This window comes from Dreissena polymorpha, chromosome 1, assembly GCF_020536995.1.
Source record: "Dreissena polymorpha isolate Duluth1 chromosome 1, UMN_Dpol_1.0, whole genome shotgun sequence".
Taxonomy (NCBI): Eukaryota; Metazoa; Mollusca; class Bivalvia; order Myida; family Dreissenidae; genus Dreissena; species Dreissena polymorpha.
Window position 1 is genome coordinate 110,586,665 of NC_068355.1, and position 27,659 is coordinate 110,614,323.

Here is a 27,659-nt window from a genome sequence, read left to right on the forward strand (position 1 = left end):
CCAGATGTTGTTGTAATGCTGGCGGTGCTTGTTGTGGTTGTTGTGGTGAATGTGCTTGGTGCTGATCTGCGGGAGTTTGTGTTTGATGTGGTAGATTTTGATGTTTAGCTAATACTTGACGATTTTGTTGTTGTGGCAATATTTGTTGTTGCTGCTGTTGTTGTGATGGTGGCGGATCTTGGTGTGCTTGTTGTGGTGAATGTGTCTGGTGCTGTTGTGCGGGAGTAAGTTCTTGCTGTGGCAGAATTTGCTGTTGAGCTTGTACTTGATGGTGTTGTTGTGGCAAAAGTTGTTGTTGCTGTTGTTGTTGCGCAAAAGTTTGTGTTTGTGGTTCTGGACGCACTTGTGTTTGGGATTGAGATGGCGCTATAACAACTATCGATGGTCGCTGAGGGGTCGCGATTGCCTTTTGTGTTATCTTCACAGAAATCGTTCGTGTCTTGTTTGATTGAGTTTGTTCTTCATGCGTATGGTTGCTCTGGCTCTGGCGGCTCAAGTGTACGGAGCCCGACAAAGCAGGTGTTGGAGGGAATTGCAGCGGTTGCTCATGATGTTCATGATTGATTACAATTGGCCCATGTCCACTTTCCTGGACATAGGGTTCGTGAAGTTGGGGTGGTTGGGGTAACGGCTGTTGTTTTGGTTGGTGAACATGTTGTTGCTGTTGTTGCAATTGATCATGACCATCGGGCTGTTGCTGCTGATATGTTATTGGCGTCGGCGTTGTTTGAATTAATTTGTTACCCTGCGTAGGTTGTAGCAAATGTAGGGGATAACTCCTCGATACATGTTGCTGTGGCAACTGCCATGGCTTTTGTTGCGGTTGGTTTTGAACTGGGTCATGACCTGGAACTTGATTTATACCTATAAACTGGTTAAATGGTATGGGTGTGTGCGTGTGATACGGGATAATTTGGGTGTGATGACTGATCGGCGCTGGCGTGTGTGTGTGGAAAGGTATAAGGTCATGCGAGTGCGTTTCGTGTAGCTTTATCTTTGCTTCAAGCTCTTGCAATTTTGCAACTAGCAATGCTATCGCATCCGAAGGGGCCTTGGATGATAATTCTTCCGGCGATAGGACCTGCGTCGTCTGGCGCCCGGTTGTCGTCGAGGTAATTTGAGTCGTGTACACTGGTATGCCTACGACTACCGACAGAGGTCGATTGGTGACAGGTTGTTTATCATGCGAGGTAAATCTCTCTTCCAAAGGCTTTACTCTCTGAAAATAAGTGTTATGAGGATATTTTGCTTTTGATTTTATTTGTAAAACAAACACATAAGTATGCTCATTTGTAAATAAATGAGCCTCGCATGAGGAAACGGGGCTTAATAAATGTGCATGAAGTGTTGTCCCAGATTAGCCTGTCTAGTCCGCGCAGGATATTCAGGGACGACACTTACCACCTTGACTGGATTTTCGTTAGGAATACACCTCTTTTAAACATATAATTCCATAAAAGCGCAACGTGTCGTAACTGATTAGCATGTGCAGATTGCACAGGCTAACCTGGGACGACACTTAACACACCTGCATAATGCTCAATTGGTTGTTGTTGGCTCAGGTGTATTTTCCGTATCCCGGGTAATTTGTAGTAAACGTCAGTGTACCCGGGTAACTTTTAAGTAGTACCTTACTTATTGAGCAATGAAGGTTTGAAATATATTGTCGTCTTATTAATTGCAATCGTAATGCATTTTCAAGTGAATACAACACGTAAATTCAAATCTTTAGTTCAGACTTTCGCTTGAAAAGAGATTCTTTCCTGAAACGGGCTGGTAGTTCATCTAAGTAAAGAAACTACAAAATTTAATGTATACACCTCTTAACCCATTTATGCCTAGTGGGCTCTCCCATCCTTCTTAATTGGATCAACTTATTTCCAAAATTAGGGATGTCTAGTATATTTATTTCTATATTTAGAATAATTCTTACAGAAATTCCTTTAAGAAAACAGCGCAGACCCTGATGAGACGCCGCATCATGCGGCGTCTCATCTGGGTCTACGCTGTTTGCCAAGGCCTTTTTTTCTAGACGCTAGGCATAAATGGGTTAAGTAAACTGTTCCACGTATTAACTGTAACTATTCATACCAGAACGGAGTACCCATGGGTGCCGTTAAAGAAAAGCCTTTGGACCGGGCTGAAGTTTCCGTCTGCTCGCATGGTGAGAATGAATTTCTCGCCTGCTTGTCGTTGATGGAAATATAGCTTGTCGCCGCTAACAACAGTAACGAAACAAACATAATGTTTTTCAGTATACTTAACGACCTCATTGAATGCTTCTGTATTAGACCCCTTTTCAAATCCCATTCATATATCCTTGTGGATTGAAACCAAACTTGATTACATACAGTGCAGCGGGATCCTAAACATATTACTTACAAAGACGGAGAGAAAACATCACAATTAAGATTGGTAGACAATATTCTAGATAAAACAAGCAAATTCGTTGAATTAATGTCCCCCGCCATTATACTTCTTGACACAAAAGTTTTCTGGACGGATGGACAACGCCAACGTGCATCCTCCTCCTATCTATATATATATACTCATACAAAGTTTCAATGAAATCCGTCAAAGCACTTCCAAGATATGGCTCCGGACACACACAAAAGCATTTTTTCAAAGTACAAAGGGTCATAACTCTGTTATTATCCGACGGTGTACAATGCCATTTGGCGTGCATCATCCTCTTATCCATATATATACTCATACCAAGTTTCAATGAAATCCGCAAAAGCACTTCCCAGATATGGCTTCGGACACGTACAAAGGGCCATAACTTTGTTATTATCCGATGGTGTACAATGCCATTTGGCGTACATCATCCTCTTATCCATATATATACTCATACCAAGTTTTAATGAAATCCGTCAAAGCACTTCCAAGATATGGCTCCGGACACAAAAGTGCCGGACGGACGGACGGAAGAACGGACGGACGGACGGACAATGCCAAAACAATATCCCTCCGCCTATGGCGGGGGATAATAATCATATGGTGAACTAATGCACTGCATATACAGTCAGAGTAAACCTATATTTAATCAATCAGATATACTTCGGCGAATGAACGCGCAAACTATGAATGGCGGTCTCTTGCTGTCCTTTGATTAAGTTAATTAAAGCATGCTTAGTGCTTTATTGATAGACTCAATGAATAGCCCCCCCCCCCCCCCCTCTTCCCCTAATTTATATTTCGTCTTTTATCATGTTATATTTCTAATTAATTTGTGCAATGTTGACATATGTATGGAGAACATAGGACCACCTTGTAGCTAAATCCAGTAATTCACTTTCAATTATTTATTCCATATACACTGTATTTCGTTATTTCACAAAAAACAAGTTTTAACAAAATACTGATTTAGTAAAACACACCCCCCCCCCCCCCCCCCCCCCCCCCAAATACATGTAAATGAAATGTACGCTTCTCCTAAATATACCGAAGATGAAATCGAAAACAATATTAATATGCACCTCTTAACATACCGTCAGCCACGAAAGCCTTTGCCCTCTGCACCAAAAGTCCGCCGTCTCGGGGGTTCAAACCTGCCGTTAATCTTGTTAAGCCGTGGATAAGTATTGTAAACAATTTTGATTAAAATGTTGTTTTCCTGTATTTATAATGATCTTTTCATAGGATACAAAATTTCCATTTTAACGGACACAGTTGCTGCCATAATGCCAGCCGATTGCAGTTCTTTTTAAGATGTCTCAGTGCTTTGATATGTTCAATGTTGTTTTATTCTGTCTAAAGGTGAATCAATACCAATCCGTTTGTTCCTGAGCGGGTATGAGCTAACCCCAACAATGCGGGACATAAACAAGAAATTTTCTGTCAGGTATTACCTGAACCTAGTGTTGGTGGATGAAGAGAAGTGGAGGTATTTTAAGCAACAGGTTAGTATGGTTAGTTTAAACATACACATTTAGCTTGATAGCTTTGGAAGTCTAAAGCTTATCAAGACTTTATTTGAGCCGTTGCCCTAGTAGAACCAGTACTGAAGAGGAGTTCTGGGGACTGCAAACATATGTATTTGTTGTCATGTCACATGTTGACCCAGTGAAAGGTTTAACATGTTTTGGTTACAAATTTCATATACAGATTTTACCTATTTACCGCATTTAAAATAGGATTTTTTGCTCAGAAGTGTTTCTTATTTGTAACAGAAGATGATGTGTTCTATTGTGTCTTGTAAATACATGTGCTATAAAATTTGTGATGAATTATTTATTTTTCTAAAACCCTTTGACAAACATAAGACATAATGATCATTGTTTGTCTACTGTAATTGTTCCCTGTAATATAATCTTCTGCAATCAGCTGTTTTTACTTTTGGAGTGATTCCACAATAGTTATCACCTATATATCAAGCATTACACATTATCTTAGATATTCCAATAAATTATGGAACTTCTTACCTCATAAGTGGCAGATAGTCCAAACTAATGTTTATTGCTTGACCTGCAGACCTTCTGTATGACAGAATGACTTTGCTCTCACTCTTAGGAAATCATCATTTTCCGTAAGGCTGAAAAGCAGCGAAAGGCGGGCGCAACGTCAGGCCATCAAACCCACCGTTCCATGATGCAACACACGAGCACAGGAATTGCCCATGAACCTCAAGAAGAAAATCAGTCCAAAGTAGAACCAGATGCAACAGAGAATGACGAGGCAGAATGATCAACTTTTCATTTCGTATTACTCTTAGAGATAAATACTTTTCACATGGGGTGTTGCAATATCGAGCGGAATGATGTGTTGATTGCCAAAAAACAACAGTTTACTGTTACATCTGGTGCAGAATTGTTTGGTCAAATGATGGGTCAGTCACCTCTAGACTTTCGTCATTTAAAGCTTCAGATAAATTGTTTTGTTGGTCAGTTTTTATTACCTTGTTATACAACTCCTCATATATAGTTATTTCATGATATTAATGCTGTAAAACGTTTCATTTTGGTTGATTGCACAATTGTGGTGGTTGCAACCTTTCTGGTCAACAAATGCCACAATGATTGTGTTATCCCCAGAAAATACAATGTAACCAAGTTGTAGTTAGATGTTAGAATGTATTTTACATGTGCACATTTCTTTTTTTATGAGCATAACTCATATCCCAGATCATTGTTTCACTGCTTTACACATGATGATATGGACATCTTTTACTTCTGTTAAAAAATCTTCCTATTTGTTCGTTTGCTGCTTTTTATGCCCCCCTTCAAAGCAGAGGGGGTATATCGTTTTGTCGGTCGGTCCGTCCGTCTGCCAGATGGTTTCTGGATGATAATTCAAGAACGCTTGGGCCTAGGATCATGAAACTTCATAGGTATATTGATCATGACTGGCAGATGACCCCTATTGATTTTCAGGTCACTAGATCAAAGGTCAAGGTCACAGTGACTCGAAATAGTAAAATGGTTTTCAGATGATAACTCAAGAATGCTTCGGCCTAGGATCATGAAACTTCATAGGTACATTGATCATGACTGGTAGATGACTCCTATTGATTTTCAGGTCACTAGGTCAAAGGTCAAGGTCATAGTGACTCGAAATAGTAAAATGGTTTCCGGATGATAACTCAAAAATGCTTATGCCTAGGATCATGAAACTTCATAGGTACATTGATCATGACTGGTAAATGACTCCTATTAATTTTCAGGTCACTAGGTCAAAGGTCAAGGTCACAGTGACTCGAAACTGTAAAATGGTTTCCTGATGATAACTCAAGAATAATTAGGCCTAGGATCATGAAACTTCATAGGTACATTGATCATGACTGGCAGATAACCCCTATCGATTTTCAGGTCACTAGGTCAAAGGTCAAGGTCACAGTGAGAAAAAAGTATTCACACAATGGCTCCCACTACAACTGACAGCCCATATGGGGGGCATGCATGTTTTACAAACAGCCCTTGTTTATTTCAAGTATTTTCTGTAGCTGGTAAAAAAATACAGATCAAATAGACACTATCTGTGTTTTATTTTCTTTAAAATGTTTAGTTTTAAAAAAGAACAAATGTATATTTAAAAAGATAATGTTTATGGAAAGATTTATAAATTTTTGTTTCTTTTGTTTTCATTATAATTCTTTATTTTACATAAAAAAATCTTGTCTTATGTGCTGAAAAAAATGCAACTTACAATACAAATTGTATAAGAATGTCTGAATATTAGCCTACTTTTCCAAATAGTGACACTTTCGTCTGTAACATTTGCATTGAATGGTGATGTTTTTAAACATCTGTGAGTCAGTGGCATTGATTGCTCCTTTCAGTTAGAAAAAATGTATGAAACACAGTCTGTTGGCTGTACTTGCAATGCTAGGTGTAAGAAAGATGCTTGTTCATTTTTCCCCTTGTGAAATATTCGTTTGAAAGTCAGTTTGCCGGTAGATTCATACTTTGTATGTGCACTATAATTTTTTAAGTCTGTATGCAACTTGTTCTTGTTTTTAATATCTTCAATAAATTAGCCTAAATTCCCTTAGAGCAGAGTAGGGGCTCTTTGGTGTCTTTAATACGCTACATTATTTGCAGAATTATAACCTATAATGAAGCAGAAAAGTTATGTATGCTTCATTAATTATTTTGCCTTTTTGGTGGCAATGTAGACAAAAAATTTATACACGTCAGTTTCTTGAATTTAATTATAAATTATACTATCTAATTAAGTATAAATGTTCCATACACAGTCATTTATGGTATATATCTGCGTCAAAACTTGAGAGTATTTTTTGCTTTATATCAATTTTTAAAATATTAATTTGTATTCATTATACATGAATGACCTGAAAAAGATAGTGATGCTTTTTCAAATTGTCAATAGTTTCCTTTTTATTGTTATGATTAATATGCAATGCATCAATGTTCTACAGTTTTAAATGTTGTTTGAATGGTCAGGATTATAAAAAACAGGCTTTTGGTGTAAATACACAGACATGTTAAATTACTCTGCATGCAGTTGAGCATGCTGCAAACACAAATATCAAACAAGTGAATATAGCAAATTTTCTTCCTGTCAGCAATTTCATGGTTTGAAGTTATTTTAACTTTATCAATAACTTGATCTGTAAATGTCATTCAGAATTGGTAAATTCCAAAGGTGGATAACTGGTACTCTCTTCTTGTTATATGATTAATAATTTCTTTGTTGTGCTATTGACATTTATCATTAAAGTGGAAAAGAAGCATCCTGGTTTAAAAAAATGTTCATGTCATTATGTTTGTGTAATTTTGTCATAATGTATTGAAAAAACAACAACAGGAACTTTGTTGTAAAACTGTTTAACAGTTGTATACAGTTCCTGTAACCTAGCTTATATGTCGTTTGTTTTGTTTGACCACATTTTACCAGTAATATTATTAGCTCGACTACTATATATCAAATATATATATAGTGGAGCTATCCTACTCACCCCGGCGTCTGCGTTAGCGTGCAAATGTTAGTTTTCGTACTACCCCAAATATTTTCTTTGGCCCTTGACATATTGCTTTCATATTTTGCATACTTGATTACCAACATGACCCCAACCTATAAACAAGAGCAGACAACTCTATCAAGCATTTTGTCATAATTATTGCCCCTTTAATACTTAGAATATGCATATTATTGATAAATCTATGTTAAAGTTTGCGTACTACCCCAAATATTTCCTATATCCTTTGACATATTGCTTTTATATGTTGCATACTTGTTTACCAACATGACCGCAACCTATAAACAAGAGCAGACCACTGTATCAAGCATTTTGACATTATTATGGCCCCTTTTACACTTAGATAATTGAACATTTTGCTTAAATTGCCATAACTTCTTTATTTACGATCACATTTTATTATTACTTTGACAAAACAACACTTACCTGAATACCACAATCGATTCCACCCAAACAATACCCCACGCCCCTTCCTTCCACCCCCAACCTCACCCCCCCCCCCCCAAAAAAAAAAATATTTTATTTTAAACATCATCTAATAAATTACCCCACCCACATTGTACCCCCTCTCACCCCCACCCGCCCACCCCCAATTTTTTTTTAAACAACATCTAATAAATTACCACACCCCACATTATACCCCCCCCTCTCACCCCCACCCACCCCCTACTCCCCATCCCCCACATGTTTTTTTTTTTTTTTTTAAACATCTAATAAATTACCACACCCTTCTCACCCCCCACCCCATACCCCCCCCCCGTAATTTTTTTTATTAAACATAATCTTATAAATTACCACACCCCACATTATACCCCCCCCCCCCTCTCTCCCCCCCTACCCCCCCCCCCCCCCAAAAAAAAAAAAATAAATAAATATTGTTTTTCCTTTTTTTTTGAAAGATCGTCTAAGAAATTATTGAATATGAACAATTTCCCCATGATGGCTTACGTTATACTGTCAAGCACTCGAATAGTTGAGCGCGCTGTCCTCTGACAGCTCTTGTTTTTAAACAGCATACATGTCATTCTTAAAAAATGTATTATGCTGTTTATTAAGAAATATGTTAATAGTAAAATAATACAGAACAGAACATTTTATTTAAGACTTGTACAAGTACATCGTCTTCGATACAATATGCATAAAATGAAGGCAGTCAACAAGCGTTTTCTAATAAACGAACATGTTTTACCACTTACAATATGTGATAAATTGTGTTGGTTACTTTTGTACATTATTTTATGTATGCAATAAATGTTGATTCTTGAATAGCTTATCAGTGCAAATAGCATAGGATTAACTGTGTGTGCGAAGTATTGTCGAAGTAGACGTCTTAAAATGCTAGTTCTTTTGATAAAGATAAACAAACATAAACAATGTAAACAAACACATAAACAATGTTTGAAAGTGTGGGAAATGTAAGACTCTAGAAACATTTACTGGACAGAAATTGAAACAAACATATAAACAATGTTTGAAAGTGTTGGAATATAATAATAATGTAAGACTCTTGAAACATTTACAGGACAGAAATTGTTGCCTAATTCATTGGCTTCTTATTTTTATTCCTGCCAAATGACCAATTCTCTCTATAATACAGGACACATCATTCAACATGAATTGTGAAAACTGTGAACTATTAATAAGATTAACGGTAAACTATATATGGCTGTATTGTTATTTGCAAGTAAAAAATAAAATAGATACAGAAAATAAGACAAAAGATAACACAGGCATTTCAGATTGTGGATGTCTTTTTAAAGGCATTTAGAAATTAAAGAAAAAAACAATATATGATGTATTCAAGGAAATTTTAAAACGACTGTGTAAGGTCTTAACTCAATTAAAGCCTTACTTTTTGTTAAATATTTGAATATATTTGACAGGTTGAGCGATTTGATTTGTGTGGAGTCATGGAAAGTCCATATTTTAAAACTATTTAGAAGAGTATGATATGCCAATATTGTTATGATGACGATGATGATAGAAGTCATGTTAAATTCATTCAGTATGTAGATATGTATCATTCTATTTAATGTGCATTCCATGTTGCTGAACTAGTTTGGCATGTTTGTTGATGATATTGTTTCAGTGGGTACATTACCGGATAAAAATATATGAAAACAAGTTAATGCACACTTTATTTGTGTATTTTAGTTATTATGTTTATTTGCTTTTTTGTATTTTACTTCACATATCGGCGCTTATGGATTATTTGAAAGGAATGTACTAGTATGTGATGCATTTTTGGGTTCTTTTTATAACATTATTATGTACTGTATCTTTTTTTTAATACGGTACGGTCGTATAGAAAGTTCTTCAGTTTGAAGAATAGGGTTTACGTTTTGTAACTAAGCTTCAAATTCGAATTTTGTATTGTTGATTTATCTTTGATTGATGTAAGATCAATAATCGATAAAAGATCAATAATCAATAAAAATAATCGATCAAAAGCATCTGATTATAATTAGGGGTTTGACAAGCTCTAAGTTTAAGTTTACTTTTTTTATGTGGACATTTCCACAAATGTCTTGCATCCTTTTAGGACAGTCATTTTGTTATATAATTGATTTTAGTGACTTCTTTTCAACTCTGCGGTATATAAACTGTAGTTTTTTTGCTAAACCAGTAATAAATCAGTATATATTATCATTTTAATAGATAATTAGGAAAACAATACAATGAATAAAAATAATGAAATGCTGCCACTTTTGTGCTGAGTTGATAGCTTATTTATGATTTGAGTCATTATGTTTGTAATATTAAATTTTAGTCAGTTAACAAGTTTGTTAATCAGTCCTAATTGCTTACATATACTTCTAAAAGTGGTCTCATACATTTTTAGCTCACCTGAGCACAACGTGCTCATGGTGAGCTTTTGTGATCGCCTTTTGTCCGTCGTGTGTTGTCCGTTGTGCGACGTCAACATTTGCCTTGTTCACTCTCTAGAGGCCACATTTATTGTCCAATCTTCATGAAATTTGGTCAGAAGATCGGTTTCAATGATATCTTGGATGAGTTCGAAAATGGTTATGTTTGCTTGAAAAACATGGCTGCCAAAGGGCGGGGCATTTTTCCTTATATGGCTATAGTAAAATCTTGTTAACACTAGAGGCCACATTTATTGTCCAATCTTCATGAAATTTGGTCAGAAGATCGGTCTCAATGATATATTGGATGAGTTCGAAAATAATTATGTTTGCTTGAAAAAAATGGCTTCGAAGGGGCGGGGCATTTTTCCTTATATGGCTATAGTAAAATCTTGTTAACACTTTAGAGGCCACATTTACTGTCCGATCTTTATGAAACTTGGTCAGAAGATTCATCCCGATAATATCTTGGATGAGTTCAAAAATGATGCCGGTTGGTTGAAAAACATGGCTGCCAGGGGGCAGGGCATTTTTCCTTATATGGCTATAGTAAAACCTTGTTAACACTCTAGAGGCCACATTTATTTTCCGATCTTCGTGAAACTTGGTCAGAAGATTTGTCCCAATAATATCTTGTTATCTCAGGTCAGCGACTTTGGGCCTTTCAGGCCCTCTTGTTACTGATTAAGTATAGATTTTAGAAAACCTAAATACTGATTATTATGATGTGGACTTGTACTGTGCATGTTTGTTTTGTAAGTGTTGTATTATATAGATCCACGTTATATATGCGTATTCAACTAACGCCGATATGATGTTATTTATGAAAATAAACGTTGCAGGTAATCAACGTGTCGTGATTCTTTGCACACTTGAGCACATTCCCATCGTGGGCTTTTGTGAATGCATTTTTCTGCCGTTCGTCGTTTGAAATGCGTCATCAACATTAAACATGTGAACAGCTCTAGAGGTCTCATTTTTTGCACCTACTTAATGAAACTTGAATAGGACATTTGTCTCGCTGATAACTCAACCGTGCCCGAAACTAGGTCACTGGGCCAAAGAGTAGAAAAAGCTTGTGACCGCTCTAGAGGTCTTTTTTTGCACAATCTTCATGAAACTTGAGAACATTTATCCCGATGATATCAAACTACTAGTATAAAGAAAAATTGTAAATACTAGAATCCATGATTTTAAGCTCACCTGAGCAGATTGTCCTGATAGGGAGCTTTTAAGGATGTAACGATGTCCGTCGTCCATTAGTGCGTAGAAGAGGTGCATTAACTTAATCGAATTTCGTTCCCATCGTTACCATTTCAAATATTAAACAAAACTTAGCAGGAATGATCAATGGAGGAAGCTCTTTCATAGTTGATCTAATCGTTCCTCCCTTAAAACCATTATGTATTTGATGAAATAGCAATTGTCCGTCCATTATGTTTAAATCGTCATTGTTGATGGCCCGCACAAATCGAATCCAGACAGAAATACTATAGTTTGCCATTCTGTAGTCTGTAGTTCAGTCTCGGTTTGAATTAAACGACACCACATATCTGCAATAAAAAACAGTTGCTTCGATATTTTGAATTTAATATAGTGCTAACAAAATCATACTAAATAATTACTAGCCGAAATATTGAAAATGGCATGCATTTCTTTAGATGAACTAAAGTCTCAAAGCTTTTATCGGATAACAGAAGACCGCTGACAATACATTTACAATTATTTAGCACTAAGAAATAGCTGCCCCAACAACATACCTTTCATTTTTCTGTACATGTTTCTATATCAAGGCTTTCGTATCAGCCCTAGGCCAGAATCGGATGAACTAAACATAGATCTACATACGTTTAGTTATGGTCAACAGACACAATGACATTATTTCCAATTTGTCTAAATATTGGATTTTTTTATTACATCTGAGTTTATATATCTTGCACATATGCCGGGTATCATTTACTGTTAAGCATATAATATTATTTCCAAAAGTAGAATTTGTGAGGGTTTTAATGTACTTCAGCCAGGTATCATACTCCATTATCTTGGCCAACTTTTTATTGAACCCCTGATTTTTAAATTAAAATGTTTTAAGTACATGTAAATAACAACGAAACAATGCGCCCAAGATGTTGACATCTATCTTGAAAGAAATGCACGCACGCTTTCACACAGATCAGAAACGTCACCTTTGGATACAATGCTTTGTTTTATCTTCTTAACTCTTGTAGCTAATGTCATTGAATTGCGTGAACTTATTGTATTTGTCTACTGTTTCATAAATTTAAAGCTGACTAAAAATGTATTAAATCATATAATGCCTTAACTTTTATAAAAATAAAAACAAAATGATGTGTCAAATTATTTTTAATGCTGCGTTAAATAGCGTTATAGCGTTAAATTATATTTATGAGTAAACCAGACTATTTGGGGATAAGTCAACCAGCTAACTGACAATAAAGGTTAAATGAAAGTGTTTCTAGTCACCTTAAATATTCCAATCGAAGCAAGATAAAATCACGTGACCAGCCTCCCAGCAACAAGACGCTAAACATATGCAAATATTGGTATGGACTGATTACAAGATACCTGCATAGGAATATATACATTGAAACTCATGAAACTCATTCAGAACACGTATAATAATGATCTCTCGAACGACTTCAAAACTGAGCCACAACTTCTCAACAGTGAACTCAAATTTTAAGAACCGTTTGTTCATCAAATAAACCTTGTGCTAAGTGTTTATTCACAAACTTAAAACGTTGATAATTGTAAAGTTGAATATTTGACATGTGTAACACTTATTAGATGATCAATCCACTGATAGCGAGAATTTCTTCCATATTAAAAGTACAGTACGTTCAAAATCAGATCTGGAAAGCTTTACAATAAATATTTATTATGCGTGGTTTAAAAAGCGAGTTCGAACTGTAAATTCATCCCTGTCCCCACCACTTTGAGCCAAACGCCCAAGGTTGCACCGTGGTGGGTCCTAGATAACCCCATGGATCATGAATCGCTTGAAACGGATTCGTGTAAGGTCTATTTATAGCGCTCCCTGAACCGAGACTATTAAGAATACGCTGCCGTTCATGCTCTCGCGCTGCCTGAGCGAGAGACAGGCTTAGAAGCAGTCCTCCGGGTTCCTCTCCTGTCAAAATGTCGTTGAGGTGATTTTGTTGTTCACTTTGTGTGTTATTGTTTGATCCGAGGAGTCCACCTGTTAGCTGCTGAAGGATTCGCGAGCTGATCTGATCCAGGTATGCGTCTGAAAGAGGTGTTGTAGCGCGTGTCTTCATCTGTACGGGTGGTTGCGTTGGTGCCTGTTGTTCCTGATGTTGTTGTAATGCTGGCGGTGCTTGTTGTGGTTGTTGTGGTGAATGTGTTTGGTGCTGATCTGCGGGAGTTTGTGTTTGATGTGGAAGATTTTGATGTTTGGCTGATACTTGACGATTTTGTTGTTGTGGCAATATTTGTTGTTGCTGCTGTTGTTGTGATGGTGGCGGATCTTGGTGTGCTTGTTGTGGTGAATGTGTCTGATGCTGTTGTGCGGGAGTAAGTTCTTGCTGTGGCAGAATTTGCTGTTGAGCTTGTACTTGATGGTGTTGTTGTTGTGGCAAAAGTTGTTGTTGCTGTTGTTGTTGCGCAAAAGTTTGTGTTTGTGGTTCTGGACGCACTTGTGTTTGGGATTGAGATGGCGCTATAACAACTATCGATGGTCGCTGAGGGGTCGCAATTGACTTTTGTGTTATCTTCACAGAAATCGTTCGTGTCTTGTTTGATTGAGTTTGTTCTTCATGCGTATGGTTGCTCTGGCTCTGGCGGCTCAAGTGTACGGAGCCCGACAAAGCAGGTGTTGGAGGGAATTGCAGCGGTTGCTCATGCTGTTCATGATTGGTTACAATTGGCCCATGTCCACTTTCCTGGATATAGGGTTCGTGGAGTTGGGGTGGTTGGGGTATCGGCTGTTGTTTTGGTTGGTGAACATGTTGTTGCTGTTGTTGCAATTGATCATGACCATCGGGCTGTTGCTGCTGATATGTTACTGGCGTCGGCGTTGTTTGAATTAATTTGTTACCCTGCGTAGGCTGTAGCAAATGTAGGGGATAATTCATCGACACATGTTGCTGTGGCAACTGCCATGGCTTTTGTTGCGGTTGGTTTTGAACTGGGTCATGACCTGGAACTTGATTTATACCTACAAACTGGTTAAATGGTATGGGTGTGTGCATGTGATACGGGATAATTTGGGTGTGATGACTGATCGGCGCTGGCGTGTGTGTGTGGAAAGGTATGAGGTCATGCGAGTGCGTTTCGTGTAGCTTTATCTTTGCCTCAAGCTCTTGCAATTTTGCAAGGAGCAAGGCTATCGCATCCGAAGGGGCCTTGGATGATAATTCTTCCGGCGATAGGACCTGCGTTGTCTGGCGCCCGGTTGTCGTCGAGGTAATTTGAGTCGTGTACACTGGTATGCCTACGACTACCGACAGAGGTCGATTGGTGACAGGTTGTTTATCATGCAAGGTAAATCTCTCTTCCAAAGGCTTTAGTCTCTGAAAATAAGTGTTATGAGGATATTTTGCTTTTGATTTTATTTGTAAAACAAACACATAAGTATGCTCATTTGTAAATAAATGAGCCTCGCATGAGGAAACGGGGCTTAATAAATGTGCATGAAGTGTTGTCCCAGATTAGCCTGTCTAGTCCGCGCAGGATATTCAGGGACGACACTTACCACCTTGACTGGATTTTCGTTAGGAAGACACCTCTTTTAAACATATAATTCCATAAAAGCGGAACGTGTCGTAACTGATTAGCATGTGCAGATTGCACAGGCTAACCTGGGACGACACTTAACACACCTGCATAATGCTCAATTGGTTGTTGTTGGCTCAGGTATATTTCCCGTACCCCGGGTAATTTGTAGTAAACGTCAGTGTACCCGGGTAACTTTTAAGTAGTACCTTACTTATTGAGCAATGAAGGTTTGAAATATATTGTCGTCTTATTTATTGCAATCGTAATGCATTTTCAAGTGAATACAACACGTAAATTCAAATCTTTAGTTCAGACTTTCGCTTGAAAAGAGATTCTTTCCTGAAACGGGCTGGTAGTGCATCTAAGTAAAGAAACTACAAAATTTAATGTATACACCTCTTAACCCATTTATGCCTAGTGGGCTCTCCCATCCTTCTTAATTGGATCAATTTATTTCCAAAATAAGGGATGTCTAGTATATTTATTTCTATATTTAGAATATTTCTTACAGAAATTCCTTTAAGCAAACAGCGCAGACCCTGATGAGACGCAGCATCATGCGGCGCCTCATCTGGGTCTACGCTGTTTGCCAAGGCCTTTTTTCTAGACGCTAGGCATAAATGGGTTAAGTAAACTGTTCCCCGTATTAACTGTAACTATTCATACCAGAACGGAGTACCCATGGGTGCCGTTAAAGAAAAGCCTTTGGACCGGGCTGAAGTTTCCGTCTGCTCCCATGGTGAAAATGAACGTCTTCCCATTTCTCGCCTGCTTGTCGTTGATGGAAATATAGCCTGTCGCCCCTTACAACAGTAACGAAACAAACATAATGTTTTTCAGTATACTTAACGACCTGATTGAATGCTTTTGTATTAGACCCCTTTTAAATCCCATTCATATATCCTTGTGGATAGAAACCAAACTTGGTTACATACAATGCAGCGGGATCCTAAACATATTACTTACAAAGACGGAGAGAAAACATCACAGTTAAGATTGGTAGACAATATTCTAGATAAAACAAGCAAATTCGTAAAATTGATATCCCCCGCCATTATACTTCTTGACACAAAAGTTTTCTGGACGGATGGACAACGCCAACGTGCATCATCCTCTTATCCATATATATACTCATACAAAGTTTCAATGAAATCCGTCAAAGCACTCCCAAGATATGACTCCGGACACACACAAAAGCATTTTTTCAAAGTACAAAGGGCCATAACTCTGTTATTATCCGATGGTGTACAATGCCATTTGGCGTTATCATCCTCTTATCCATATATATACTCATACCAAGTTTTAATGAAATCCGTCAAAGCACTTCCAGATATGGCTCCGGACACAACAGTGCCGGACGGACAGACGGAAGGACGGACGGACGGACGGACAATGCCAAAACAATATCCCTCCGCCTATGGCGGGGTAAATAATCATATGGTGAACTAATGCACTGCATATACAGTCAGAGTAAACCTATATTTAATCAATCAGGTATACTTCGGCGAATGAACGCGCAAACTATGAATGGCGGTCTCTTGCTGTCCTTTGATTAAGTTAATTAAAGCATGCTTACTGCTTCATTGATAGACTCAATGAATACCCCTCCCCCCCCCCTCTTCCCCTAATATATATTTCGTCTTTTATCATGTAATATTTCTAATCAATTTGTGCAATGTTGACATATGTATGGACCATAAAACATAGAACGTAAGGACCACCTTGTAGCAAAATCCAGTAATTCACTTTCAATTATTTATTCCATATACACTGTATTTCGTTTTTTCACAAGAAACAAGTTTTAACAAAATACTGATTTAGTAAAACACCCCCAAATACATGTAAATGAATTGTACGTTTCTCCTAAATATAGCGAAGATGAAATCGAAAACAATATTATTATGTCCCTCTTAACATACCGTCAGCCACGAAAGCCTTTGCCCTCTGCACCAAAAGTCCGCCGTCTCGGGGGTTCAAACCTGCCGTTTGGAGCTTGTCCACTAGTACCGCCCAGACCAGAATCGCGTCATACAAGAACAGCGCATTAGGGTCAATCTAAAGACGATAATAGTATCGAGTTATACAAGAAATGCGCGTTAGGGTCAACCTAAAGACGAGAACAGTATCGAGTTGTACCAGAACAGCGCGTTAGGCTCAACCTAAAGACGAGAACAGTATCACGTTATACAAGAACAGCGCGTTAGGGTCAACCTTAAGACGAGAACAGTATCACGTTATACAAGAACAGCGCGTTAGGCTCAACCTAAAGACGAGACCAGTATCACGTTATACAAGAACAGCGCGTTAGGCTTAACCTAAAGACGAGAACCGTATCACATTATACAAGAACAGCGCGTTAGGGTCAAACTAAAGACGAAAAGAGTATCGAGTTATAGAAGAACTGCGCGTAAGGGTCAACCTAAAGACGAGAAAAGTATCGAGTTATACCAGAACTGCGCGTTAGGTTCAGCCTAAAGGCGAGACCAATATCGAGTTATACAACATCAGCGCGTTAGGGTCAACCTAAAGACGAGAACAGTATCGAGTTATACAAGAAAAGCGCGTTAGGGTCATCCTCAAGACGAGAATAGTGTCGAGTTATACAAGAACAGCGCGTAAGGGTCAACCTAAAGACGAGAAAAATATCGAGTTATACAATAACAGAGCGTTAGGGTCAACCTTAAGACGAGAACAGTATCGAGTTATACAAGAACAGTGCGTTAGGGTCATTCTCAAGACGAGAACAGTATCGAGTTATACAAGAACAGCGCGTTAGGGTCAACCTAAAGACGAGAACAGTATCGAGCTATGCAACAACAACGCGTTAGGGTCATCCTCAAGACGAGAACAGTATCGAGTTATACAAGAACAGCGCGTTAGGGTCAGCCTAAAGACGAGAACAGTATCGAGTTATACAACAACAGCGCGTTAGGGTCAACCTAAAGAGGAAAACATTATCGAGTTATACAAGAACAGCTTGTTAGGCTCAACCTAAAGACGAGAACATTATCGAGTTATACAACAACAGCGCGTTAGGGTCAGCCTAAAAACGATAACAGTATCGAGTTATACAACAACAGCGCGTTACCGCAACCTAAAGACGATAATAGCATCGAGTTATACAAGAACAGCGCGTAAGGGTCAACCTAAAGACGAGAATAGTATCGAGTTATACAAGAACAGTGCGTAAGGGTCAACCTAAAGACGAAAACAGTATCGAGTTATACAAAAACAGCGCGTTAGGGTCAACCTCAAGACGTGAACAGTATCGAGTTAAAGAACAACAGCGCGTTTGGGTCAACCTAAAGAAGAGAACATTATCACGTTATACAAGAACAGTGCGTTATGGTCAACGTATAGACGAGAAAAGTATCGAGTTATACAAGAACAGCGCGTTAGGGTCAACTTAAAAATAATCTAGATTAACAAGTTTACCCGAACAACATTCATACACAAGTGAGTTTAGATTTTTAGAGCCAGATCGTCCGACGGACGAGACAGAGATCTAACTGTATACAAGACAAAATTACTAAACGCGAGATTATACGGTTTTTATATGTGTTAAAGTGTAATATATTGATAAAATATGTTACAATAACACAAAATAGGCAAGAAAAAATATACATTAAATACGAATTTCATAAAATGCAGCAAAGACAAATTAGCGCCCCGAGCCGATTGTGACGAATATATTTTCCTACAATAACCGAAGCATTCGTCTTTTTATTAGGACCAGAGTTAGTGTTCGTGTGTAGTATGAATATATATCGTTGCAGGAATTTAAAATGAACCGTTAAACTAAGTTTAGATTCACATCGTACATGCATGATATACATGCTGGCGAATTCGACTGTACAGCCGTTTTCGATTTCAGATTTAAATATCTGGCTTTGTTCGCATTTTTCGACACATGTTCTTCTGGACTTTTAATTTATTTTATATTGAAGTTTTTTACACATTTTATATAAATTCATTAATATTTGATAAAATCGTATATACTCGCTTTAAACTAACACTGAATGGATGTTAATGATTGTCCATAATTTGTCTGGTGAAAACATATACACCCATGCCTTAATTACAATCGTATAGTAGATAATCTTCCCAAAGAGATGCAACATCAGCGAGGCCATGTGACCATATTTTTCACGAATGAAAATTATCGAAGGAACATTACATGACTGTGTTGTTCTAGTCGGTTATATTTTACGAGCCTGTAGGGGGAGTTGAATACTATTTCCTACAATCAATGAGTTGGTAACAAACCATCGGAACACCTTAACCATTAAATATTCACTTTATTGTATACCTTCTTACGATTAAAACTGCCATTTCAAGTCATCAACGCAAAAAGATGTAGACATTCCGAATACACATAAAGTTACTTCGACTTCGCGAATAATTACATGAAATCATCACGCCATTATGATGAGTACATGAATGACGTAATTCAAAAGTCTGGTTTTTCTAGGAGTTTAAAACAACAACGGAATCGACTCATGGAGATACGACGTTCAGCTCTGGTCTTCAATATCAGATACCAAACAATGCACAGGTATTTCAGTTATATGTTCTAGATGTATATAATCACTGCGCACTAAATGTATATACATATGTTAAACCCCTCAATCTCAACTTATCACAATCCTATGATTCGCTTTTTCTGCAAAGTTTTTTTTATCGAAACCAGTTTTAGAAAAAAATATTGATTTACGCTGCAGTTGTTTTTGTAATCTCACTTTATAGCACTAACACTATGACAGATGGGCCGATAGGATTCGCTTGCTTTTGAAATTTACGTATTGTACCTTCTCTCCTAAAGGTAGGATCCAGTCCGGTTTGTTCAACTGGGCGACAGTTCCGGCAAGTGCGGCGAACTCCTCGTACCGGTTTCTAGGGGCTCGAACCGGTGGCGACAAGGCGTCGTCATTCATAGGATCCGTGAGAATCTTGAGAAAACAATTGTTGTCCTCCTTTATGTATAGTTCATTTGGTGTTTCTAACTTACACACTATCTTTAATTTATGAGTTTTTTCCGTGCCACTTCGTCTGATGACTTTTGTATTTCAAAAGAAATTAACATCCCCTTCTAAGTCAGTATTAAGGCTATGCATAGCCTGCAAATCTTGCAATTTGAATATCCAATCAGAATCTAGAAGAACCTTATTTTCAAGATGGCGGTTTGACACTACACGTATAAACAAAATCGTTAATTTGGATGTGTACAAACGATAATTGGGGAAAAAAGAAGCAAATATAAAGACCAAGGATTAATAATTATTCTGATAATAATTTAAAGTCATATGTTTATCAACTATGTGTTGTAACTTGTAACACTTTCAAGAAGCGTGCGAATCTAAAGAGGAAATACGTCATACAGTTCCCAGTATGGCTTATACATCATTCTCGCAAACCTTTAAGTGTTGCAGCTGGACTTGCAGACTGTATGTAAACACAACAATGAAAGATAACGGAATGCTTATATGTAAGTCGCGTTCTGAGAAAACTGGGCATAATGCATGTGCGTAAAGTGTCGTCCCATATTAGCCTTTGAAGTCCGCACAGACTAATCAGGGGCGAAACTTTCCGCTTTAATGACATTTTTCGTTTAAATGAAGTCTCTTCTTAGCAAAAATCCAATTTAGGCGGAAAGTGTCGTCCCTGATTAGCCTGTGCGGAATGCACAGGCTAATCTAGGAAGGCACTTTACGTACATGCATTAAGCCCAGTTTTCTCAAAACACGACTCATATATATCAAGCTCGTTCGACAGTGGTGCTCCGCAACGTTCAGGATCAATGAGCAAGAATTGTGATATTTTAGGCTTCACTATGTTGTTAGGAGTGTTCACTAGCAGTGTATGTGCCATTGTAACCTATAGGAGTGTTCACTAGCAGTGTATGTGCCAGTGTAACCTAGACTTGAGCCACACACGCCGCGGTTTCAAAGTCGTCTAAGATTATTTAATTTGGAACAACGGACAACGCTATAACAATAGCTAAGGATAAGAGCTTTGTGCTCAGATAAGCCAAATATAGAAAAAGTATATGCGCATTACATTAACCTTTGTATGTATGTATGAAATAATAGTGCCGTTATTATTATTATTATTATTATTATTATACCGGATTTACTGGTGCACCGTTAATATTCCGAATGGAAATAATGACCTTCAATGGCGATTCGCGGAACATTAACGTTAAATTAATAAGAACAGAGCATGAAAGAAAAACTGAACGGTTCAAAATACTAGTTATTATTTGCAAACAACGTTTTGTTTTGTTTTGTTTTTAAGCCGCACAAAAAACGTGTTTTGTTCACATTTTATCGAGATTGGATCGTAAACAAAACATGAAAGCAAGTTAACAGCCAAAGACCGCCAGTAGTTAGTTACATATAAATTAAAAAGGGCGATAAAAGAACGAATATTTGTGGTAAGAGATTAAGTAGGCATAAAGAAACTATGAAAACTTCTTCTTAATGAAGCCGATTTAGACGAATGACCTTTTAGCCAGTAAGACAGGGAATGGTTTATTGGGAGTATTTGTGTATCATGTGATAATAAACTTGCTTAAATATCGCAATAACATTCGATAGAGGAGGTCTAAATATTTCCCATAATGTCATCGTAAGTGAACAGTAAGTGCTGCGAAATGCTCAGTTCGATGTTTATGTTGTTTGATCTTTGGGTGACGGTCTACATAGGTGATATTTGTTTGGGGTTTTATTTGTTATAGGTGGTATTCTTGTAATCAAAAGCTCATACCATAAGGTGAACCACCTTTTTAAAGGACCAACGCCATACACTTATTAGGATACAATCCATATATATTTAACACATTTGAGACCGATTTTCGATTCATCATTTTATTGGCAAATTACAGACTAATAAAGCGCAGCATAAACACCAACATGAAGTAATGCCGGGATTTTTTCAAAACAACCGCAAATGGTTATTTATTGTCCGACAAATATCGACAATAAGGAAAATATTTGGATTGTACGATAAATCTTTAAAACTAGTCTGCAACTGCACTGAGAACACTATTATACTGTGAGCTGATTTTGTTAATTGGATGAATTTGTGTTCTTTATGCATATAGAAGCATTAACGAATTGGAAATAATCTCAAGCTTAGTTATGGTTATTGCAGTTAGAACCAACTGTTTCGAGGGCGCTATCCCGAGTGCTTTGATAACATGCATCGCACCTAGAAACGTTATGTGTCCGTAGAGCTAGAATATCATCTAGCATGCAACATTTTCATACATAAATATAACGTATCGTATGTAGTCTAACGGCACAACCTATTTGATACAATACTTACATGGATCAGATACTGATACGCCTGTTTGGCTTTCTGGTCATCAGCGTCATGTCGTTTCCAGTGCCCGTCCGATAGGACTGTGGAGATAATGTACGCCTCGGTGTGTACCTCAAAAGTAGACGAACCATATATAGCTTTCTTAATAGAACTTTCAAAGTTTTGCGTTGGAGAGAAACAGGTTAAAGACATACCGGTAATTTACTTCGCTTATCGCTGTTTATTCGCAAATAAACAACGAATTAGAGATAGTTGAATGCGTTTGAATGTAACATCGAGATGGTTAGCCATTGCTATAGTCACACATCATCACGAGAAAGAGTAATCTATAAGATGTCTTACAACGATATTCAGCAACTTCAAACACTTTCTGCCATTGAAGTTTAAATAAAAAACAATTGTAGAATGTAATAAAATGACGCACCATTAATTTTGTTTCCAAACGCTTAAATTGTCTGTATTGTTTAAGGTTTTTTTATTTAAAAGGTTATGCCAACCAAGAAGCATATACATGTTTCTGAAAAAACGTATCTGATTGCATGAAAGTCTTGAATGATAACCGTGAATGTGTTTACATAAAAAATATGAATTATAACATATTTTCGTGCACGTTAAACTTTTTTAAATAAAATAATGGTCAACATGCAAAAACTTTGGTCTTAAAACGAGGGCTTCATTTCAAATCTGATAATGAAGTAGACGGTCATTTTAACTTTGATAATAACAATTGTGCACCATTGTAATTTTGATAATGCAAACAACTTTTTTAGTCATTATTATTTCCAAGAAAAGAACTCCGCCGCCTTTTTAGGCTCTGGAAGGCTGTTATTTGTGATAAGCAAAAACACACCCAGACTATTTAATTTGTCTGATAGCAATCAGTTATTGAACTATCCTCAATATCGCGATACCGCATCAAGGTTAATCCTTCCTATCGTGATCTCGCGTTCTAGTGATCGAAAATGCAAACCAATGATAAACACTAATGGAACACTTTATAATTCGAAACTTGAAACAAGGATTAAAAACACAAGGTCGCTAAGGTCGACACAGGTAAATGTATGTGGGCAGGTTTTAGATCTAAAATTGATTAGTAGAATCTATATCTAGATCGCAAGTGCAGGGCGAAATAAATATATCAATTGCTTCCATATTTTAACAGTTACTTTCGTGTGTTAATACTGGTTTTCATTTATTTACACCAGGTTTATAATAAAAGATTACTTTGATGTTGGTATTTACCCATGTCATTGAAACTTAAGTTATACCTTAGACTTCTACGACTTCGTGTGAAACAAAGAATTTCGCATTTGTTTTTTTAAACATGTTGACAAAATTATGTGTTAACAGTATATATACCCTTTTTAATTCTGTTGTAACTGCATGTTGTCACCATAAAGTAGAGGTATCTTATTGAATAGTAAACCATAGTTTAATCAAAGTACTGACAGTACTGGTGTGACGATGCTTTTAAAGAGTATTGATATAAAAGCATCTATTTTAGTTTATCTACATCACCATAATTGTGTATGTGGGTACGAAAATTTTAGGTAGGAAAAAAAATTGGTACGAAAATTTTGGGTACAAAAATCATGCCAAAAAAATTGGGTACGAAAAAATATTTGGTTACGAAAAAAATTTGGGTACGAAAAAAAATTGGGTACGAAAAAAAAATTGGGAACGAGCAAAAATTTGGTTAAGAAAAAAATGGGTACGAAAACAATTGGGTTCGAAAAATGTAGGGTACGAAAAAAAATTGGGGGTACGGGGAAGTAGTACCCGTGGGGAACTTGATCCATTCAGCGAAACGGGGAGGCGGGTTACATTTTCGATCAAATATAACAAGAAATATCTTTAAAAAGATATGCGACGTGAATGTCCTGTACCACTTATCTTAAACAACGTTCTGTTACAGTAAAACGTTTGTGGGTTATAACATTACGTTTCAGCATATAAATTCAAAACTTGACATGCTCTTTTATTACACCATACTCTTTAACTTTACATGTATATCATACCAAACTTTATATTTCGTTGTTTCCTTTCCTAAGTTAATGATGCTATGCGTACGGACGTGATTTCACATGCCCATGTGCATGAACATATACTTTTTCTCTTTTGATTATTGTTTTTTTCTCTAATCAATAAGCTTAGGCATGTTTGTTCGTTAAGTACGGCAATAAATTCATGATGATTCCCATAAGGTATGAGCACATAGTCGTATGAGCACTTGAATACGTGAGTTCACCCATGAACACATGGTAAGGTTAACTAAAATCCCCGCGATATGACCTAATATGTGTTTAAAACAGCAAACAATATCCAACAAACGAATGAATTATTAAACATAGTATGTGCACTGATGTGGCTCTGTAATTTCTGTTTGAAAAGTTTATAAAATATGCAAAATGAGAAAGCACGCATCAGAGCGAGTTTCACAGATGTCAAACGGCTATTAAGCTGTTTATATACCATAGTCGCTACAACGTTTACAAATGGCAGGTTCGAAATAATTCGTTTTCTTTACACTCATGATCGCGTTGAAAGTTAATTATACACGTTTTAATTCGCAATTTATTTACTGAATCACGACAAATGTCAAATGCAATACAGAAAATGCATAGTTGTTTCATTGATCTATAAGCATATAATGGATTGAATATAACTGATTTAAAATTAACGTTTTCAAACTATTATTAAATCTTTTTCGCAGAATATGCTGTCCTTTTTTATAGCTGAGCTTCCTAAACCTTTATCAATGATAATCAGCGAGGTATGCCGATTAGAAAAATCGAGCTATCTCAATCGGACTTGCTCGGCCTTTTACATAGGTCGCCATTGTGAATATTTTTTTCATTGTATGATAACTTAGACGAGCTGTTCGCAGCATCGTCAAAAACCAGACATTTTCGGTGGAAGGGAAACAGATGTCCACTAGAACGACTCGGAAGTTAGTGACGTCATAGACGAGACGTCACCAATGCGTTCATATCCGGCTTACATACGGAAAACACGTCTGAACTTAATGAACTCGTCCTGTATGGAGACCGACAGTCCGTATATGGCAGTTGTCAGTAAGTTCTCCAGTATTCAAATGGTTTCCCATGAGATCATCAACAGTTCCGACCGTCGTAAAATTGCGATAAGTAAACAAGTTTAATGTCAATTATGCCTCACCTCATGGTCAAGCTGAATAAAGATGTACTGTCCGTTGATCATGCCAGCCGCGTGAGCCGCCAACATCAGACGCCGCACCTGCGCAGACGGACACGCCAAAACCATAACTGTAACAGACAACATCACTTAGATACGATCTATCAATAATCCATGAATAAACTATTTTTAATATTTGCATTATTTTTTGCATCTTTATTTTATTGTCTAACCAGATATAACAGAGTTGCGTTATAAATCAGACATAAAGGCGTGCGGACGTCAAACCGAATTTTACTCCTGTGTGATGACTGTTTTTGTGTTGATTTATATAATTGTGCCAACCTAGTTTACTGTAAAGATTGTAAAATTAAAGAATGAATCTTATCTTCGTACATAGTTTTTTTTCGCAATACAATTTTTAACCCGAAAATGAATGCAATTGTATCAAAATGTATTGAAACACCATTTTGCTTATGTATGTAATAGGCTTAACGGACTTTATACATGTAATTGCTGTAGAACAGCGAACCTTCTTCATTTTGTTCAATTCTTGGATTACGCCAATTTCTTACGCAACATTACGTATATTCATAACTTACATTGAGTGGTGGGCTTAATTTTCTCAAACACTTGTTGCAACTCGGAGTCCATCGACGTCGCGTTGACGCCATATTCACCGAACATCTGCACTGACGTCAGTCCCGTCACAGCTCGAAGTGCCTCGCCGTAGAGCGTCCAAGGCTCGAGAGTGTCGTGCACGAGTGCAAATGATTTCCAACCGTTCGTCCGGAATATGTAGAGCAGGCTTTCGGCTGAAAATAACGTAACAGCGGAGTGCGTTGTGTTTTTGTGTTGTTTTGGGGATGGTGTTCACTTTGGGTTTATCGTAAGTGCTCATGCAACGGTTCTCAAAATACATGATTCATATTCACATTTTTGAGGCAGAAACAAGATATATTATCGAGTCTTATCGACGGTGTCACAATTGTCACATTTCATATGATACTGGCTTAATCCTAAATAAAAAGAATTTAAATTGCGAACAAGCATTTTTTACTGTCAAAATAATTTATTCTTCGCATTTTATACGTAGAAAATAGTTTGTTTTTTAAAGAATGTGTGATCGGAAATTTAAACTCGAAGTACACATCAGATATCTATTGTATATAGAGACTATACCGATAATACTGAGGGATGGCTTCATTCGCACGAGAGTGGTATACGTGCTGACGTCATCAAAGTGCACGGCCGCGTTGTGCCAGGAGAAGACCGGAATGTTCCAGAATGACCCTAACTGGGCGACGGTCTTCAGACCTACATATATATATATATAGAAAACAGCTGTTTAATTGAAACGCTAGTTTATGTTGTTTTTTTTGCAATATTCCCTCTCCATCGGTTTGATGGCTGTGGATTAAAAGAATGTCAATTGACAAAATAAATGATAATTTACTATTTCAAATATAAAATAGAGGATATTTGTTGGATCCGGTGGATTATCGATTTAAGTTCACGAGTGATCATAGAAAATAATATTTTCACGAGTGGCGCAGCAACGAGTGAAAATATATGTTTTCTATGATCACGAGTGAATTCAAGTCGATAATCCACGGAATCCAACAAATTTTCTTTTTAATTTAGAACTGCATTTCTACAGTTTATATACATTGTTCAAGAGTTTAACTAACGAATTTTGCTGGGATAATGACGTCATTTCGTCAAAAAAATGACGTCATTTCACAGTAAACAATGACAATTATCGATAATTCTCACTGATAATTTTCAATGTTTTAAACAGTGAAATTATCAGTTTTAATTCACTGATATTTCTATATCAACCACCGGAAAGCATTAAATAAAAAGCATAAAAACAAATAGTGTGCTGTCCCATCATTTAAAAGTTCATACCATGTAAAAAGTGTTCATGTGTTTTTTACATTTTGAACAACGCATGTTGAATTCAAAGGTTGATGAGTAATTCCTTCCCGGTGTATGTAGGTTCTATGTAAAGGATATATTTAATAATATGTTTTCAACAAGGGTACTGTTGAAGTGAAGCTGGAACCTCCTATTTTATACTTCCTACTTTAAATACAGCGAAACATGATAATAGCAAA

The 27,659-nt window shown here is 37.0% G+C and overlaps 2 protein-coding genes across 6 annotated transcripts in view; one reads left to right on the forward strand and one right to left on the reverse strand.

Moving 5' to 3' along the window:
* Positions 1-6,492, forward strand: part of LOC127844268 (vacuolar protein sorting-associated protein 26B-like) — a 39,095-nt gene extending 32,603 nt beyond the window's left edge. Inside the window, exons 8-9 of one of the 4 annotated variants that reach the window (XM_052374362.1) lie at positions 3,760-3,902; positions 4,513-4,713. In XM_052374362.1, coding sequence (XP_052230322.1) covers positions 3,760-3,902; positions 4,513-4,686 — 317 coding nt within the window. In that variant the 3' untranslated portion in view covers positions 4,687-4,713. Of the gene's footprint in view, positions 1-3,759; positions 3,903-4,512; positions 4,714-5,517 lie in introns of those variants that run through there. The other 3 variants (XR_008032653.1, XR_008032652.1, XR_008032654.1) reach the window with 3 other exon arrangements.
* A 5,689-nt stretch (positions 6,493-12,181) lies between these two features.
* The window catches only part of LOC127844247 (uncharacterized), a 23,469-nt gene continuing 7,991 nt past the window's right edge, over positions 12,182-27,659 (reverse strand). For both annotated transcript variants that reach the window (XM_052374312.1, XM_052374316.1), the window contains exons 3-10: positions 26,722-26,856; positions 26,142-26,354; positions 25,564-25,670; positions 22,390-22,497; positions 19,872-20,012; positions 16,983-17,118; positions 15,730-15,866; positions 12,182-14,858 (exon numbers count right to left, since the gene is read on the reverse strand). In XM_052374312.1, coding sequence (XP_052230272.1) covers positions 13,242-14,858; positions 15,730-15,866; positions 16,983-17,118; positions 19,872-20,012; positions 22,390-22,497; positions 25,564-25,670; positions 26,142-26,354; positions 26,722-26,856 — 2,594 coding nt within the window. In that variant the 3' untranslated portion in view covers positions 12,182-13,241. The remainder of the gene's footprint in view (positions 14,859-15,729; positions 15,867-16,982; positions 17,119-19,871; positions 20,013-22,389; positions 22,498-25,563; positions 25,671-26,141; positions 26,355-26,721; positions 26,857-27,659) is intronic.